At 45.3% G+C, this 16,925-nt stretch overlaps 1 protein-coding gene across 1 annotated transcript in view; it reads left to right on the top strand.

Moving 5' to 3' along the window:
• ASIC5 (acid sensing ion channel subunit family member 5) overlaps positions 1-16,925 on the top strand; it is a 468,169-nt gene that overhangs the window by 206,173 nt on the left and 245,071 nt on the right. Inside the window, exon 3 of the mRNA XM_086963310.1 lies at positions 4,162-4,399. Within this exon, the coding sequence (XP_086819436.1) occupies positions 4,162-4,399 (238 nt within the window). The remainder of the gene's footprint in view (positions 1-4,161; positions 4,400-16,925) is intronic.

Raw genomic sequence — 16,925 nt, 5'->3', positions numbered from 1 at the left:
TGTTGGGGGACATAGAAGAGATAATGCCCTTGCAGCATCATGCACGCGATGCACCTGTGCGGGAATGAGCGTTTCTGTGCGGGCGCATGTGTGGTAGTGATGGGCATCCTATAGGAGATGGTGCATACGAGTGGACAGAACCTGTGCGTTGGTGGCAGGCGTTGTCTAGGGGATGGCGCCGGCTGGCTGCCCTGCGTTTCTGAAAGTGGGCCTGTGCGAGTCCTCAAAATTGCTCGTTGAGCTCGGGGGTCAGGGGTAATAAATGTGTGCACATTTTGGATATTTAAGGATGTGAAAGGTAGAAAAGGTAGAAAAAGTATATACATATATGTACATAGGAACACTATAGCTGGGTGTGGTGGTACACCCTGAGGCTGGGTGTGACACTTAGGGAGAGGGTAACGTGCCCAGGGTATTAGTTTCAGCAGGACTGTGAGCAAGTTCCTTATGGCTTCAGAGAGTTCCACGGAATGGAGTCATTGAGGCCATGATTTTGTGTGGATAGATGGTAGATCCATCTTTGTTCATTGCTTAGGAGTATCTTTTCGTTGTTTTGCTGTCTGTGTCAAACTGTTCAATGACCGTCCAGGACATATCATTGGGAGTGTGTTGATTTTGCAAAAAATGGTCAGTTAGTCTGCTGATGTTCTTTTTGCACCTAATGGTGCTCCTGTGCTCGACCACTCTGGTCCTCACTTTTCGTGTTGTCCCACGTAGCAGAGGCCGCACAGGCATGTGATCAGGTACACCACGTTACTGGAGTTGCAGTTGGTGTGTTGTCGTTGTGTCAATGTTTTACCGAGTTCTAGGTCCAGTGTTTTGGTATGATGGGTCAGATGGCTCACATTACAATTGTTGCTAGGGTAGTGACCAGTGATTTTAGGGAGCCCCAGGTGTTGAGGACAGTGTTAGGTAAGGGTTTGGGGCTGGCTCTTGGACGTGTGGGTACAAGTTGGTCTATTAAGGTATTTGCCCGTTTGTATGCAAAGCGTGGTGTCTTCCATTCTCTGGACCCAAGTTGATAATCCGCTAATGTTTGCGGATAATGTTGGAGACTTGGTTGGAAGCTGTGTTATAAGTAGTCACACATGTCATGGATGGTGGTTCAGGGTCTCTGGTCACTGTTTCCTCCCTGTTTTGGTTGCGTGCCCTCTTGCTGGTTTTGGCAATGATTTTGTTGGGGTAGCCTCGATCTTGAAGTTTAGACGATAGGGCGGCCAACTGTTTCTTGTAGTCCGCCAGTTGGCTGCAGTTCCTGCGTATGCGCAGGAACTGGCCGAAGGGGAGATTTTCTCTCAGTGGTCTGGGGTGGAAGCTGTCGAACCTTAGTAGGGAGTTCCTCGTTGTGGGTTTGTAGTAGGTGGTGGTGCTTAGGGTACCTTGTTTGGCAGTAATGTTGAGATCCAGGAATGCAAGTTCAGTCGCGCTTGAAGTGCTGGTGAACCTTAGGTTTGGGTCACGGCCCTTTAGCCAGGTTAGGAATGCGGCCAATGTGTCCTGGGTTCCTTCCCAAATCACGAAGATGTCATCTATGTATTTGAGCCATTTTATAATGTTGACCAAGTATGGATTGGTGGTTGACATTATGTGTTCCTGTTCAAAATGGTGGATGTAGAGACCGGCCACACTTGGTGCAAAAATGCTGCCCATTGGCGTGCCGTTAGTTTGTAAATAGAAAGTAACTTCGTATTCAAAGTAATTCTCCTTGAGTGCCAGAGCTGCGCAATCTAGGATAAACTTCCTAGGTGTGTGGTATGTCCAGGGGGGTTGCAAGAGGACATCATGAAGGACCGGGAGGGTGGCATCTTGTGGGAGGCTGGTATAGAGGTTTTCTATATCGAGTCCTACCAAGAGCTGGGTTGTTTGATCTAAGCTCTCATCCTTGATGGTATTAAGAAGGTGCTTCGTGTCTTTGATATAAGTTGGGGTGTGTTGGACCAGGGGGGTTCAGAAAGTGATCATAGTACCGGAACAGCGGTTCTAGAAGTGAATTAATCCCTGACACTATGGGCCTGCCCGGAGGTGGTGTTATGCCCTTGTGTACTTTAGGGACTGTAGAGAAGTATGGTACTCTGGCATTCTTGGTGCACAGGTATTCTGCTTCCTGATTAGAGATTTGCTCCAAATCGCTGGCTCTCTTGACCAAGGCGTGTATTGTTGTTTGTAGGTCAGGTGTGGGGTCCTTTTTCGAGAGCTTGTAGTTGCGGGTATCACTAAGTAGTCTGCGGCACTCTTTGTCATAATCCGTTTTGGCCATGAGGACAATCCCTCTGCCTTTGTCAGAGGGTTTGGTGATCAAAGTGGGGTTGTCCTGTAGTCAATTAATGGTATCCTGGAAAGGCTGTTGAAAGATCCAGTGGAATTCAGTTTCTCTATATCCATGTAAACTGCTTGCTCAAAGGTGGTGATCCCAGCTGGCACACTGGTGGGAGGTGGTATAAAGGTAGATTTTGGTCTCAAACCTGTCTCATTGGAGTTGCTGTGAGAGATCTCATCGTTAGGTGTGGTCCTTTTTAAGAAGGCCTTAAGTTTTAGTTTCCTAAAAAATTCAGCCAGTTCAATGTGGAGTTTAAAGTTGTCCAGTTTAGTAGTGGGGACGAAGGATGGGCCTTTGTTAAGGACTGATGTTTCATTTACTGTCAGTGGGGTACTAGATAGGTTGAATACCAAAGTTGTGGGTGGTTCTGTGGTCACTGTTTGCTCGTGCCTGGTTGTTCCTGTGATTTGTTGCAGGTGTTTGCACTCGCTGGATTTTCGTCTTCCGCCCAGTGTACTTGTTGGTGGTGTCTTCTCGTCCACTCGTATTCGCTGTCCACTCGTATGCACCGTCTCCTAGAGAACGCCCTCTGCCACCACGCATGCGCCCGCACAGAAACGCTCATTCCCACACAGGCACATCACGTGTATAACGCAGCAAGGGCAGTATCTCGTGTATGTTCCCCAACAGGGACTTCACCCAGCTACATGTGTTTCGAATGGAAACAGGCATTACTTAAGACCAACGGAGACCACAAACCATTCTTGGAAGGTCCATGATGGACCAACAGGTTTACCGAGGGTCTTGACCGCCAGTATCGTGAGTACTATGACCATCAGCAACAACCCGGGTAAGCCATCTTCTTTTGCAGGTCGCTAACGGTCTATGGCCCCCTCCTCTCATTACATTTTATAGGGCCAACACCTCTGCCAGACTCCTCCCTGGGGCATTTGTGGCAAAACGCCAGCGTGAGGACATTTTCCCTTGATGTATCAACCAATTATTTGTGTGCGAGCTAACGTTTCTTAGTGCACCACAAATATTTATGAATATCCCGCTAATACTCATCTTAACCGCACCACCAGTATGGTTACACCTTTGCCGCATTTCTACCGTGTTCACTGCACTTTATAAATTGGTAAATATATTTCATTGTGATCTAAAGCAACCATGCTAAGACTCTCCTCTGTATGTTTGTTTGTCAATACATGTTGTATGTCCAGTTATGCTTGGAGAGGGAATCCCCCTCCCACACATATAGCACCTTAGCGAGTGCTTCACATTTTTACAATCAACACACTCACTTAAGTATAGATTGCACCTTCCCTTATTTAATGGTCCTGAGGAAAGCCAGTTTTAATCATAAAGGCCTGGCTGAAACATGTCAACCACACCTGGATGTAGGAGGTCTTAATATACACTCCTATTACATCCACTCGCCTTTTTAAATGCGAACAGAGGCCCAGTTATTAAAGATAAATTTTCCCTCGAGTACTGGGACCACTGTATAGCTTTTTAATTGTCACTATTTATGTCACCACACTGCACACTCAGCTACAAACCTGCTCCGCTGTAACCAGGCATAGAAGCACACCGTGGACACACTCGGTGTCAATGGGTTGGCCCTATGGTGAAGCATGCCACCAACTAGGTTGTTGGGTGAGGGTTTCATGAAAAAACCTAATGGTTTACATTTCGTCATACAGTTCTGAGTCCGGTAAATTTTTCACAATTGGCTAGTTCTCTTTGATTAACCTTTTAAACTTGGGCATATGGACTAGCTACCTAGTCCTCTCTCTCTCTTTGATAAACTGCAGCTTAAGTTATTTATTGGCAGTCAGTCTAAAAATAACCTAAGCCAAAGTCCACTCCTGGGGTTTCTTACTGGTCTTTTTTTCATGCAGGTTCCAAACCCAAGCAGTGGCCAACCTCAGCGTTGTATTTTTCCTCTGGGGTATTGTGTCTGCGGTTCTTCACATCTCCTCGATTGAAGGCAGCTCAAAAATTGCTCAAGACATTGCAGATTTCCTGCAATTAAATCAAAACTTCAGCATTAAGGAATTCACAAGGAACAATGGATTTTATCTCAACAAGAGCACCCTTCTCAGATGCGATTTTTTTGGGAAACCATGTTATGCAGAGGTAATCTCTTTTTTAATATTTTGTTCATCAATAATAGCAATTGCCTCCCTCTGTGACATTCACCACGACTTAATGCATGTCCTTTGATGAGCTGCTATACATTATTTTTGCAATGATACATGTCAGCATTTACTTAGGCGTATATATCTTGTTCTCTATGTCTACATTTTTCTTAGCTTGCTAAATGGAAAGTCCTGGGATGTGGGAGCTACAACAAAACAATGACCATTTTTAGCAATATGTATGAACATTTCACATAATATGAATGTGTAAAATGTTATTATATTTCCAATGAAATTGAACAACTTTTAAATTGGTTGACTGTGAATCCTCCAAGTTAGTCAAGAATTGAAAATTATTTCTGCTTAGTGACTTTTTTGGTTGTAAGACTGAGAAAAAATTAACATTGTTGATAAAACAAAGTTTTCCTGGACCGCTGGAAATGGGACAGTAATAAAAACAAGCAGGGACGAAAAAGACTGTGCTGAGTGATAAAAGTAGAAGCAAATGCATCTTGCCTTCCGAATTCCTCTGCCAAACACGGACAAGGGGCCATATTACCAAGCAATAGCGATAATTATCGCTATTGCTTGGTTAGAGACAAAAATTTACAGCTGAGCTGCGGCGATTTTTATCGCAAATAAACCTTGGTATTACCAAGGTTTATCGCAAATGCGATAAAAATCGGCCGCAATGTATGAATATCGCTGAAAGGTCAGCGATATTCATGCATTACTGAGCTAATGCTCTTAGCCATGTTATCCACCTCCCATTGAATAACATGGCTAAGAACTGCTCAGGGCAGGTGATAGCTTTTTGAGATATTCGCGCTTAGCGCGAATATCTCCAAAAGTTGGTAATAGGCGATAGCGATGTTAGCGACTGTTTCCAGTCGCTAACATCTTGGCACACCCACTTTGCATGTCATTAGTGTTAAATATCACTGACATTCAAAGTGGGACCCAAGATGGTCGCTATCTCCTAATAGCTGTCGCTAACTGGTGTTAGTGACAGCTAGGTAATATGGAGATAATTTTATCTCCGCTTTCTTGGCTTTTAAAGCCAAAAAAGCGGAGATAAACCCCCTTGATAATATGCCCCCTGGTTATTCTAAGTATGAAGGGAAGATATTCTCATTAACCCAGTAACACTGCTAGCTACAATTTCAAATACATCAGAATTACCCCATGTGCTTTCATTAAATGCACTGATCACGTATTTATTGTGGTTTTAGTGCCAGTGCAAGCAGACATTGAGAAAGCCAATAGGTTTGGCGTTGTTCGCTTGCCTTTCAGAAACTATTTTTTTATTTTGTCATGGCTTTTGCAAAACTTTATTGTGTGCGATGCTGATGGGTGTTTATCAATCTAATAAAAAATTGACCAAAGACAAAAATACTTTTGATCTCAAAAAACTAAAACATGACCACAGTACTCCCTGGCAGTAAAGGAAACTACTTGGTGTGTGTTAATATGGTCCTTATGAAAGGGCAGCATGCCGGAACTCATAGTTAAGTTAGCCAATGGCTGAATTGGAGTGACGCATTGGCCCTTGATGCATGATCGAGTGGGTTGGAGAAAAATGTGAATAGCACAACCACAGAGAAATGGATGAAGTGTGGCTGAAGATCCCTAGAAGTAATTATGCCATACACATAATTTATGCAAAATCAAAAGGTCTTGACTAACACAGACCTGAAAAAGCCAATTGTTATGCCACTAACTGCCACCCTCTTGCCTTGGAGAAACAAAGAAACAGAGAAACAAAGATAGAAAGTTGAAAAGGAGGAGAAAAGAAAAAAGATGAAAGAAGGAAAGAAAGTAGAAAACAAGGAAGAAAATAAGGCAAGAAAGAAAGAAAGCAAGAAGGCAAGAAAGAAGTCCAGAAGGGAAGGAAGGTAAAGCAACAGAAAGCAAGAAAGGAAAGAAGAAAGAAAGCAAGAGAGAATGAAATAGAGAAAAGAAGAGAGAACGAAAGAAAAGATTGATAATGAAAGAAAAATAGAGAGAGAAAGAAGGAAGGAAAGAAGGCTAGAAAGAAGGAAGGAAAGAAGGGAAGCAGTAAAGAAAAAATGGAAGGAAGAAAGAAGGAACGAAATGAGGTTTGAAAGCAAGAAAGAAGGAAAGAAGGATAGCAGGCAAAAGAATGAAGGAAAAATAGGATGAAAGATAAAAGGAAACAAGGATTGAAAGAGTGACAGAAAAATAGAAGGCAAGAAAGAAAGAATCAATCACGCAATCAATCAGGACATTTGTAAATCGCACTACTCACCCGTGAGGGTCCCAAGGCGCTGGAGGGGGGGTGCAGCTACTGCTCGAACAGCCAGGTCTTGAGGAGTCTTCTGAAGGTCAGTAGGTCCTGGGTCTGCCGTAGGGGGATGGGGAGGGTGTTCCAGGTCCTAGCAGCGAGGTGAGAGAAGGATCCACCAGAGGTCGCTCTTCAGATGCGGGAACGGTGGGGAGGGCGAGGTAGGCGAGCGGAGCTGGCAGTTGGCGGTGTAGAAGCTTTGTCTGTTGAGGTATGCTGGTCCACTGTTGTGAAGTGCCTTGTGTGCGTGGATGAGGAGTTTGAAGGTGATTCTCTTGTTGACGGGTAGCCAGTGCAGGCCTCTCAGGTGCAGTGTGATGTGGCTGCGGTGAGGGATGGTTAGGATCAGGTGTGCAGAGGCATTTTGAATGTATTGAAGTCATTTCAGGAGTTTGGCAGAGATTCCTGCATAGAGGGCGTTTCCGTAGTACAGCCTGCTGCTGACGAGAGCCTGGGTGACTGCTCTTCTTGTTTCGGTGGGAATCCATCTGTAGGTCTTGCGGAGCATGCGGAGGGTGTTTTAACAGGAGGATGAGACAGCATTGACCTGCTTTGTCATGGAGAGATTAGAGTTGAGGATGAACCCCAGGTTGCGTGCATGGTTGGTGGGTGTTGGAGCTGCTCCTAGTGCCGTCAGCCACCAGGAGTCATCCCAGGCTGAGGGGGTGGGGCCGAGGATGAGGACCTCTGTCTTGTCTGAGTTTAGCTTCAGTCGGCTGTTCTTCATCCACTCAGCAACTGCTTTCATTCCCTAGTGGAGGTTGGTTTTGGCGGTGAGGGGGTACTTGGTGAGGGAGAGGATCAGCTGGGTGTCGTTGGATTAGGAGATAAGGTTGAGGTTGTGCAAGTCGGGCGACGTGGGCAAGCAGTGCCATGTAGTTGTAGAACAGTGTGGGGCTAAGGGATGAGTCCTGGGGTGCGCTGCAGATGATCTCGGTGGCGTTGGACCGGAAGGGAGGGAGGCGGACGCTCTGTGTTCTGCCGGGGAGGAATGAGGTGGTCAAGTCCAGGACCTTCTCTTGGATCCCGGCGTCATTGAGGTGGGTGCATAGTGCGCGGTGGCACACCGTGTTGAAGGAGGCAGGCAGGTCGTGGAGGATGAGGGCCGCGGTTTCTCCGTTGACCAGCAGGGCCCTGATGTCATCGGTGGCGTCGATGAGGGCGGTTTCGATGCTGTGGTTACTTCGGAACCTGGACTGGGGCAGGTCCAGGATGCTGTTCTCGAGGTATTGGGTCAGTTGTCTGGGATCAGGGAGATTGGCTGGAAGTTCTTGAGGTCTTTGGGGTCAGCCTTGGCTTTTATGAGTAGAGCTTTGATCTCGGCGTGCTTCCAGCTATCCGGGAAGATCCCTGTCTCAAAGGAGATGTTGATGGCTTTCCGGAGGTGGGGTGCGATGGTGGTGCTGGCTTTGTTGAAGATGTGGTGTGGGTATGGGTCTGAAGGAGATCTGGAGTGGCTGGTGTTCATGATCTTGATGGTGTCATTGTCATTTATGTTGGTCCAGGAGAGCAGGGGATCGGTGTGGATGGTGGTCGTGGGGACAGAGGTCTTGGTGGTTGTTGGGGTGGTCGTGATGTTGAAGCTGTCGTGGATGTCTGCGATCTTGCGATGGAAGAAGGTGGCAAGGGAGTTGCACAGGTCTTGTGAGGGTGGGATGTCGTTGGTGTTGGAGCTGAGGTTGGAGAGTTCCTTCACGATGTTGAAGAGCTCTTAGCTGTTGTGTGCGATGCTGTCTAGGCATTTTTTGGAGGAGGCCCTTTTGGCGGATCTGATGAGGCGATGGTGTCTGCAGGTGGCATTCTTGTGGGCAGTATAGCTGTCCAGTGTTCGTTCACGGAGCCAGTTCTTCTCTAGCTTTCCACAGGTTTGCTTGAAGGCCTGGAGGTCCTCGGTGAACTAGCTGGCTTTATTGATGGTGTGTCTGTTGGAGGGTTTCTTGATTGGTGCGAGGGTGTTGGCGCAGTCGCCGATCCACTGTATGAGGTTGCGGCAGCGGTGTCGGGGTGGGTGGGGTCCATGGGTTGGCTCCGGGCGAAGGCGGTGGTTACCTTGTCTTCGGTGACTTTGCTCCAGCTGCAGCGGGGGATCAGTTGGGTGCGGTGGTGTGTGGTGGGTTTCCGGAAGGTGAAGTGGATGCAGCGATGGTCAGTCCAGTGGAGTTCGGTGGTGTGGTTAAAGGTGACATGGGAGCTTGCGGAGAAGATGGGATCAAGCGTGTGGCCTGTGGAGTGGGTGGATGTTGTGACGAGTTGTCTGAGTCCAAGGTTGGTGAGGTTGGCGATCAGGGTGGTGGAGTTGGTGTCGTTGTTGTTCTTGAGGTGGAAGTTCAGGTCTCTGAGGAGGATGTAGTCAGTGGAGGCGAAGATGTGCGGTACTGACGAGGTCGGTGATGGAGTCGCTGAACTTTGGCTGTGGTCCGAAGGGGTCGGAAGAAGAGGGTTCCTCTGAGGGTGGTGTTTGGATCAGTGTGGATCTGGAAGTGTAGGTGTTCGGCGGTGCTGATGGTGTCATCGGTTGAGACTCTAGGGGTGTTCCTGTGGAAGATGGCGATACCTCCTCCTACTCCGTTGATGCGGTCCCTGCGGGTGATTTTGTAGCCGTCCAGGATGGCTATGGCGATGTCGGGTGCCGAGGAGGGGTTCAGCCAGGCCTCTGTCAGGAAGGCGACGTCTGGGGAGGTAGAGTTGAGTAGGTCCCAGAGTTCAAATGCGTGTTTGCGGGCAGAGCCGGTGTTGAGAAGAATGCATCTGAGGTGGTTGCGTTCTTTCCTGGTGGGTGGGTTTGCGGATAGGATTCTGGTGAAGCTGCAGTTCCAGCAGGAGAAGGGTACATGGAAGCGCTTCGGGTGGCCAGGCAGCATGCGCGTTCTCGTCCGGTGTTGAGTGCGTGGAGGGTGCTGGCATCGTAGTGGTGTCGGGCGCCGTGGCATTCATGGGGTCCAGGAGTTCTGGCACTGGGTGCGTCCAGGCGCCGACGGGTGCAGATGGGCTTGCCTTAGGCAAGCCTTTGGTGCACCAGCGGCACGGCCGTGCAGCAGTCACCATAAAAACGGGAGGTGGGCGGGAGCGGAGGCAGGGAGGAGGGAGCGTCTTGGGTGGGGGGCTGGGCCACAGGGGCAGCAGCACTTGGAAAAACAGGCGGAGAAACACAAATGAGGGTACAAGGCAACAGGTTATGTGGGGAACAAAAGTGAAGAAAATGCAGCAAAATAGACACAAGGAATGTTGCAAAAAAGAGAGCAAGAAAAAAGGAAAGAAGCTATGAAAGAAAAAAAGGAAAGCAAGAAAGAAGGAAAAGAGGAATGATAAAATGAAAGAAACAAGGAAGGAAATTAAAAGAAATGAAAGAAAGATGGATTGAAAGAAAAAAGGAAAACAAAAAAGTGTAAGGGGCTTAGTGAGAATCCCTACGGGACCCCATAAGGAAGGGGGAACGGTTTGCAGGTGAAACTATCCAGCATTACTGAGTGTCCTCTGCCCCTCAGAAATGATCCCAGAAGTGCAAAAGCTCTGTTATTAATACCCAGATGTCGAGGTGGTAGATCAGTGTGGAGTGATCCACAGCATCGAAGTCCGCTGATAAGTCAAAAAGGCTGAGGGCTGCGTGCCTCCCTCATCCAAGGCAGTCCCTAACTCATCAGTGGCTTTGATCAGTGCATTCTTAGTGCTGTGCCCTGCTCTCAATCCAAATTGAGTGGGATCCAATAAGTGATTGGATTGAATGTATTGAGTCAGTTGAGTGTTCATAATTTTTTCTACCATCTTCGTAGGAAAAGGCAGTCTTGAAATAGGGCGGTAGTTGGCTGGGTTTTAAGGGTCAAGTTTGGGGTTTTTGAAAAGTGGAAAGATGGAGGCCTTCTTCCACATTGTGGGGAAGATTCCCATTACAAGCATCTCATGAAAGATGTTTGTCAAACATAGAGCTAAGAGTTCAGGAATCCACTTTAGAATGAAGGGAGTGCAAGGATCATAAGGAGATTCTCATTTGTTAGACTGGATGAGCTTAAGCACTTCAGTGGAGTGAGTGAGAGTAAGTTCACTAAGACTAACTTGAGTGGGATTGTTCAATATGTTTAATTCATTGCTGGGCAGTGTACAATTGGAGAGTCGTTACTGAGATCACTAGGGGCTTCATTAGGATGTCGGTGGAAAGACTCCTACCGCAGGTCGGAGGCTTTCTGACCACCTAATTAAAATGTAGGTGGGCGGAAGTCAAATCAGCCGGTCATTCTGGCTAGCTTCCGACAGGAATAGGGAGTCCGTTGGCCAGCCAGAAACCTAAACATAATCCCGACAGACAGCGTTTCCGCCATCAGTATTACGGTGTCGGTTTGAGACAGGCTTTCCATGTTTGGCTTTCTGACATGAAAAGCCTGTCGGAAAGTGCCTTTGGGGGCTGCAGTTAGAGCCCCCGTTTCCCTACTGCCTCTGTTTGGGGGCTGAGGGGGCACCATCCTGCACTGCATGACAGGCACCGTGGAAAACTGCCAGCAGCACAAGCTCCCATAGACGAGAATTTGAGACTGCACCATGAGCGGTCGCATCATAATACAAGGTTCGAACTGCTGACCTATGGTCGGTTAGTTCCCACACGGAAACTGTGTTGGGTGGACTCAAGTTCACCCGACATCTTAATAAGGGCCTAGGTGTGGATGAGGTAAATAAGCTGTAGATTTGACCTACTTGAACACAAAAGTGGTGGGCTATGTTATCACAATGAAATCTGAATATTATTAATTCTTTAGTCTCAGTAAGTTTAGATAGCTTTCTTATTATCTAAAATAACTCCCTCTCTGAGTTTTTGGAGGATTCAATTTGTTGGGTAAAAAATTCATTGTTTTCTTTAATATGTAGGCCTTTGTATATTTGCAAGAGAAAGTTTTTAGATTTTTTTTCTCATTGGAGTCATATTCAGACCTCCATTTCCTCTCCTGCCTTCTACACTTTTTTCCTAGGTGGAGAACCTCAGTAAACCGTGGACCAGATGGTTTCTTCCTACCTGCTTTGGATCTTTTAAGGGGGACAGCTTTGGAGATTGCAGAGCTTAGTCACTCTGAGTATATAAGTGAGGCAAGCTCTCGGTCAGATGAAAGCATGGGCTGTGCATAAGAAAGCTTTTGCAGCTGTACATTGTAGTCTGTGTTGTTCCAAATGCGGTAGCTAGTAGGGCGGGTGTCGTTTTTTTCTATTTTCCATAAAAGAGGGGATGTTAAGTTCAAAGGTGATGGCAGTATGGTCGGACCGAGTAAGTGGAAGTCCTTAATGGTAATACGTCAATTATTTGAGAAAATGGCGTCTAAAGTGTGGCCAGCTGAGTCGGGGGACAGGGTGGGCTGGTGCAGGAGTTGTGGAGACCTATGGCATTCATGGTTTCTAAGAAAGCTGCAGTGTCTTTATCCTTGAGAAGATCAAGGTGCAAATCAAAATCACCTAATATAGTGTAGTCACTACTGCAGGCCCCGACGTCAAGGAAGGTACTTATGGATTGGAGGAATCAACTTCTCTGGCCTGGAGGGTGATAGATGAGTACTCCTCTGAAGGAGTGGTTGTTGGTTACTTCTCAGAAGTCGGAGAGTGCTTCGCACCCTAAGTTGGACATAAGTCACATCTATTCTTGAAGCAGTTTTTAAAGTTAATCCCTAACCCTCTGCCCCTTTCTAAGGGTCCAGTCTAAAAATATTATACCCGTGGGAGGAGGGGGGAAGGAGGGGCCGAATGATTCATTTACTCACGTTTCTGTGATAAAAAATAATGCCTAACTGATGGCCCTCTATGAATTCTGCCAGTCCTTGTGCATGTTTCAGTAACTAGCCGGCTTCACGAGCGAGCAGAGAATTTTTAAAGGCGCCGCGTTAAGACCGCTTTTAGTCTGGGCGGTCTGGGGGTTTTGCAGTGATCTGATGAGGGAAATGAAATACTCGCTACATGAAGCATTGAGCCCTAGACCTAGCTGCATTGGGTCAGTACAGATACAGCCTTTTTTTGAAGTGTTGTGCTGGCAAAGTTCATTATTTGAAAGGGTGATTCTGTTTAGCCTCTCTGGGTTGAAACAGAATGGGTTCCGCCGCTATATTGGCAAAGGTGGGCTTGCCTTAGGCGCGCTCGCAGTGCCGGACACACCAGGATGCGTTTTAAATAGTGCCCAACTGAGGGGGGTGTGGGTACAGAAATCAGCGCTGGTGCTTTAAGATCCTTTAAAACAGGTGGGCCAAGGAAATGTGGCAAACCTGGGGACCAGCTACCCCACTAACCATACACAGGCTTCCCTGCGAGGGCTCGGTACTGGGAACAGATATTAATGAAATCAGAGATGAGTAATTAGAAAAGAATAAAAGTATAGGAGGGACTGATCTCTCCAATAAGGCACCCAACGTCGGGAGCCAGGCAACTTAAAAGTGGAATTGAGAGCCGAAAGCACCCGCTTCCTACAAGGATAGAAAAGGCACTTAGAAAAGGCACTTAGAAATGCCTACAGCGTCCGTGACGCTCTGCTGAAATGCATTAGCAAATGTCCAGGTGTTCTACCAGTCGAAAAAATAGTGTACAGATATTAAGGAAATATGTATAGGTGCGCAACTGTAATAAAGAAAGAATTACAGCAGGGAACAATACAGAAAAACACCCCGTAAATTATACGGAATTCAGTCATCTAGGTTCCATTTTGTGTATTCCTTTTTTCGATATTGTATAATAAATTCGCAAATTCCATCTAAACAGAAATAAAATTATATGCAGCCATTAAACTAACCATTGCAGCAGAATGTTATATGCCACTGATAAAATGTATATGTTCAAGTTATCATGTAACATGCTGTAAGGAGTTGCAGGGTAGGGTATTAAAGAGGGTGTCTATATAAATGCATTCCAGAATGGCTCTAGGTAGGATGGTGCTACGTAAGCAGCCAAGTAAATACAGGCTAAGGCATCAAAGATAAGTGTCTATATAAATACATCACAGGTTAGTTCTAGGTAGGAGAGGGGCACATGAGTATCTCTGTGTATTGAGGTGATAGAGGGACACCAAATGGTTACGTTCCATGGTCTGAAAAAGTAATTGCATTCATCTATCAGTGAGGCAGATCGGCAAAAACAAAAGTCTCTCATTTTGCCCTGTGGCGGAATGGGACCTGGTACACAACACAAACCACCAACAACAATCTACCAATCTACCAACCAAAAACCAGCAATCTGACAGCTAATGAGTTCAAACCAGCCACCTACTGACAAATCTATCAGAAGAGGAAGAAGATCAGGCTATTTCATTATCTGAAATTTCTACAGAATATGGAATTGTCATTCTACATTCAAAACCATCTAATTTGCTCACAAAATCATGCTTTATGCATACCCAGCCATCTGGAAATACAATGGACTCCTTCGTCATGAGGGACCTTGACAAGGAACATCAGAAGTCTCTATCTAAAAGGAAATACCTACCTTCAAACATTACATTTAAACAATGACAGGCACTTACAGAACTCCGGGAAGACCAAGATACAATAATTAAAGAAGCTGCCAAAGGTGGCAATGTGTTCCCTATGAACAAAGAAGACTACCTTCATGAAGCCTTCCAACACCTGAGTGATGAAAAGTGCTATAAGAATAAAAAATAACACTAAATATGAGCGATTATACCTAAAAGTCTCTTTCACCCAAAACCAAGAGTAGTAACAAAGGCAAAACTTTATAAAACAGTCTTTAAGGACATTGAGACTTCAAAACGCTACATGAAAGGAAATATAAACGGAAGGAAGGCAACAATAAAATACAGATTTTTTTTAAATTACATCAACCCACTACACATGCAAATGACGCCAGAGAGAACCGCCTGACCACTATAATAAATAGTCACTGCACACAGGGTGCAGCAGTTATACACTCCAGTGCCTATCACACTAATCCTCTCTGGCACTCACAGCTGTCAACATGAAGGCTGCTGTCTTGTAAACTTGTACAGAAAGCCTTGCTGCTGGGTGGAGAGACCCTGCACTGGGCTAAAAAGAAAAAACATTTTCTCTATAAAGGAGAATGCCCACGATTGCCAGAACAAGACTCAATCCATTAAACTTGGCACGATCCTGTTGATAATTATACCACACAGCATAAAGACTGATCTCACAACGTGGCTCCCTGGTATTTATGGTAACACCCTTCCTCTGACAACCCCCATAATTTCTCGTGTTGTATGCAGCTGTTCGGTGTTATACCACAGCATGTTTCTGTGCTCAGCAATCACGTGGTCAGTTTTGTGATTTTTACACCAATACAGGAACAGACATAACACAACAGGAACATTCCTGAGGATGTGAGCTGTAGCTTTTTAGTCGATTATGAAACGTATCATTGGCACTGAAGTTGATCATATGATTGTAATGAAGCCTATGATTCGCATTTATTGTGTAGAACATTCCCGCATCTGTCAATGTGTTCCTATATATTTGTGAATACCTGATGCTGAGTGACACTACTTGTCTCCATGCCATGTTAGATGACTCGCTGTTCTGTAGAGTAAATGAGAGTATTCAAATTTCAAATCTCAATATTCAGCTACTCTACTGCTCGCAAATAAACATTGGTATGGAAAAATAGCAATCGAAGTGATACACAATTCGTATTTCCGACTCTGCATCCCCTATAGGTGGCATTGGATATCCTCTGATGCACGGCTTATTAATCTACTGAGAGCACCAACCACTGCATGTGAGCATTGTTCCAACAGGGATGCGTTTGAACCTATGAAATTGTAGAGGACGCATTTGAAGAATGGACCTTTTCTGTATCTGCACTGGACTAGGGGCTGGCCTTAAGAATAACCCAGGAAAGATTTGCACCACATGGCAGATATGTTACATGCTATACGTTAGTGCATTGAGGCATCTAGTACTTATACAAATGCCTAAGGATGAGGACGTGGACGTGGATACCAGTGATGATGATTTTGGCAGACAAACCACAAAGGGAACATGATACATTTCATGAGGTTGATGGTACCGCTGTCATCAGGAATGATAAATGTCTTTGTAAATTGCTTTACACATATACAAGATAAAAAATGATTCAACATGTAAACATCATAAAATATAATTGAATGCAGAATTAAAAATCTATTTTTAATTGGATGGATCTACCAAATCATAACACCATCACAGACTATTCTGCAACATCTTCACATACACCACAATCAATGTACCCTATTCACTGGCAGCTAAATCCTACCCCACCACGTCTAAAGCCCCAAAAACCTTTTTCCCTGACTGCGACATCCTACCAAACACATTGACATTATACACTAGTCATCTCTATCCTATTGAAAGATCGATAAATAATGTGCACCGCACGTTGTTGCAAGATGTGCTGTCCTTGCTGTTCACTTTCTGAACATTGGCGTGATACATTTGATAAGACTGGGATGGGAAGAAGGAAGGAATATTAGATTGATATCCATGTCGATACATTTGATAAGACTGGGATGGGGAGAAGGAAAGAATATCAGATTGACATCCCTGTCGATACATTTGATAAGACTGGGATGGGGAGAAAGAAGGAATATTAGATTGATACATTTGATAAGACTGGGATGGGTAGAATGAAGGAATATTAGATTGATATCCCTGTCGATACATTTGATAAGACTGAGATGGGTAGAAGGAAGGAATATTAGATTGATATCCATGTCGATACATTTGATAAGACTGGGATGGGGAGAAGGAAAGAATATTAGATTGACATCCCTGTCGATACATTTGATAAGCCTGGGATGGGGAGAAGGAAAGAATATTAGATTGATATCCCTGTCGATACATTTGATAAGACTGGGATAGGTAGAAGGAAGGAATATTAGATTGATATCCCTGTCGATACATTTGATAAGACTGGGATGGGTAGAATGAAGGAATATTAGATTGATATCCCTGTCGATACATTTGATAAGACTGGGATGGGTAGAAGGAAGGAATATTAGATTGATATCCCTGTCGATACATTTGATAAGACTGGGATGGGGAGAAGGAAGGAATATTAGATTGATATCCCTGTCGCAATGCATTGACCTTCAGTATATTGTGAATTCATGCATTTAAAGAAGCTTTGCTGTTTGATGAAATGCAGATCCATCTTTTTCTTGGCCTTCTACTGTCTGTTTGCAGATGGTCAGGTTGGAGAATCCAAACGTTACACAACATGAAAGAAATCCGAAACAAACTTCTGAATATAGATCATA

Source organism: Lissotriton vulgaris, chromosome 3_1 (assembly GCF_964263255.1).
Source record: "Lissotriton vulgaris chromosome 3_1, aLisVul1.2, whole genome shotgun sequence".
Classification (NCBI taxonomy): domain Eukaryota; kingdom Metazoa; phylum Chordata; class Amphibia; order Caudata; family Salamandridae; genus Lissotriton; species Lissotriton vulgaris.
This window is presented reverse-complemented; position numbering and strand designations above follow the sequence as displayed.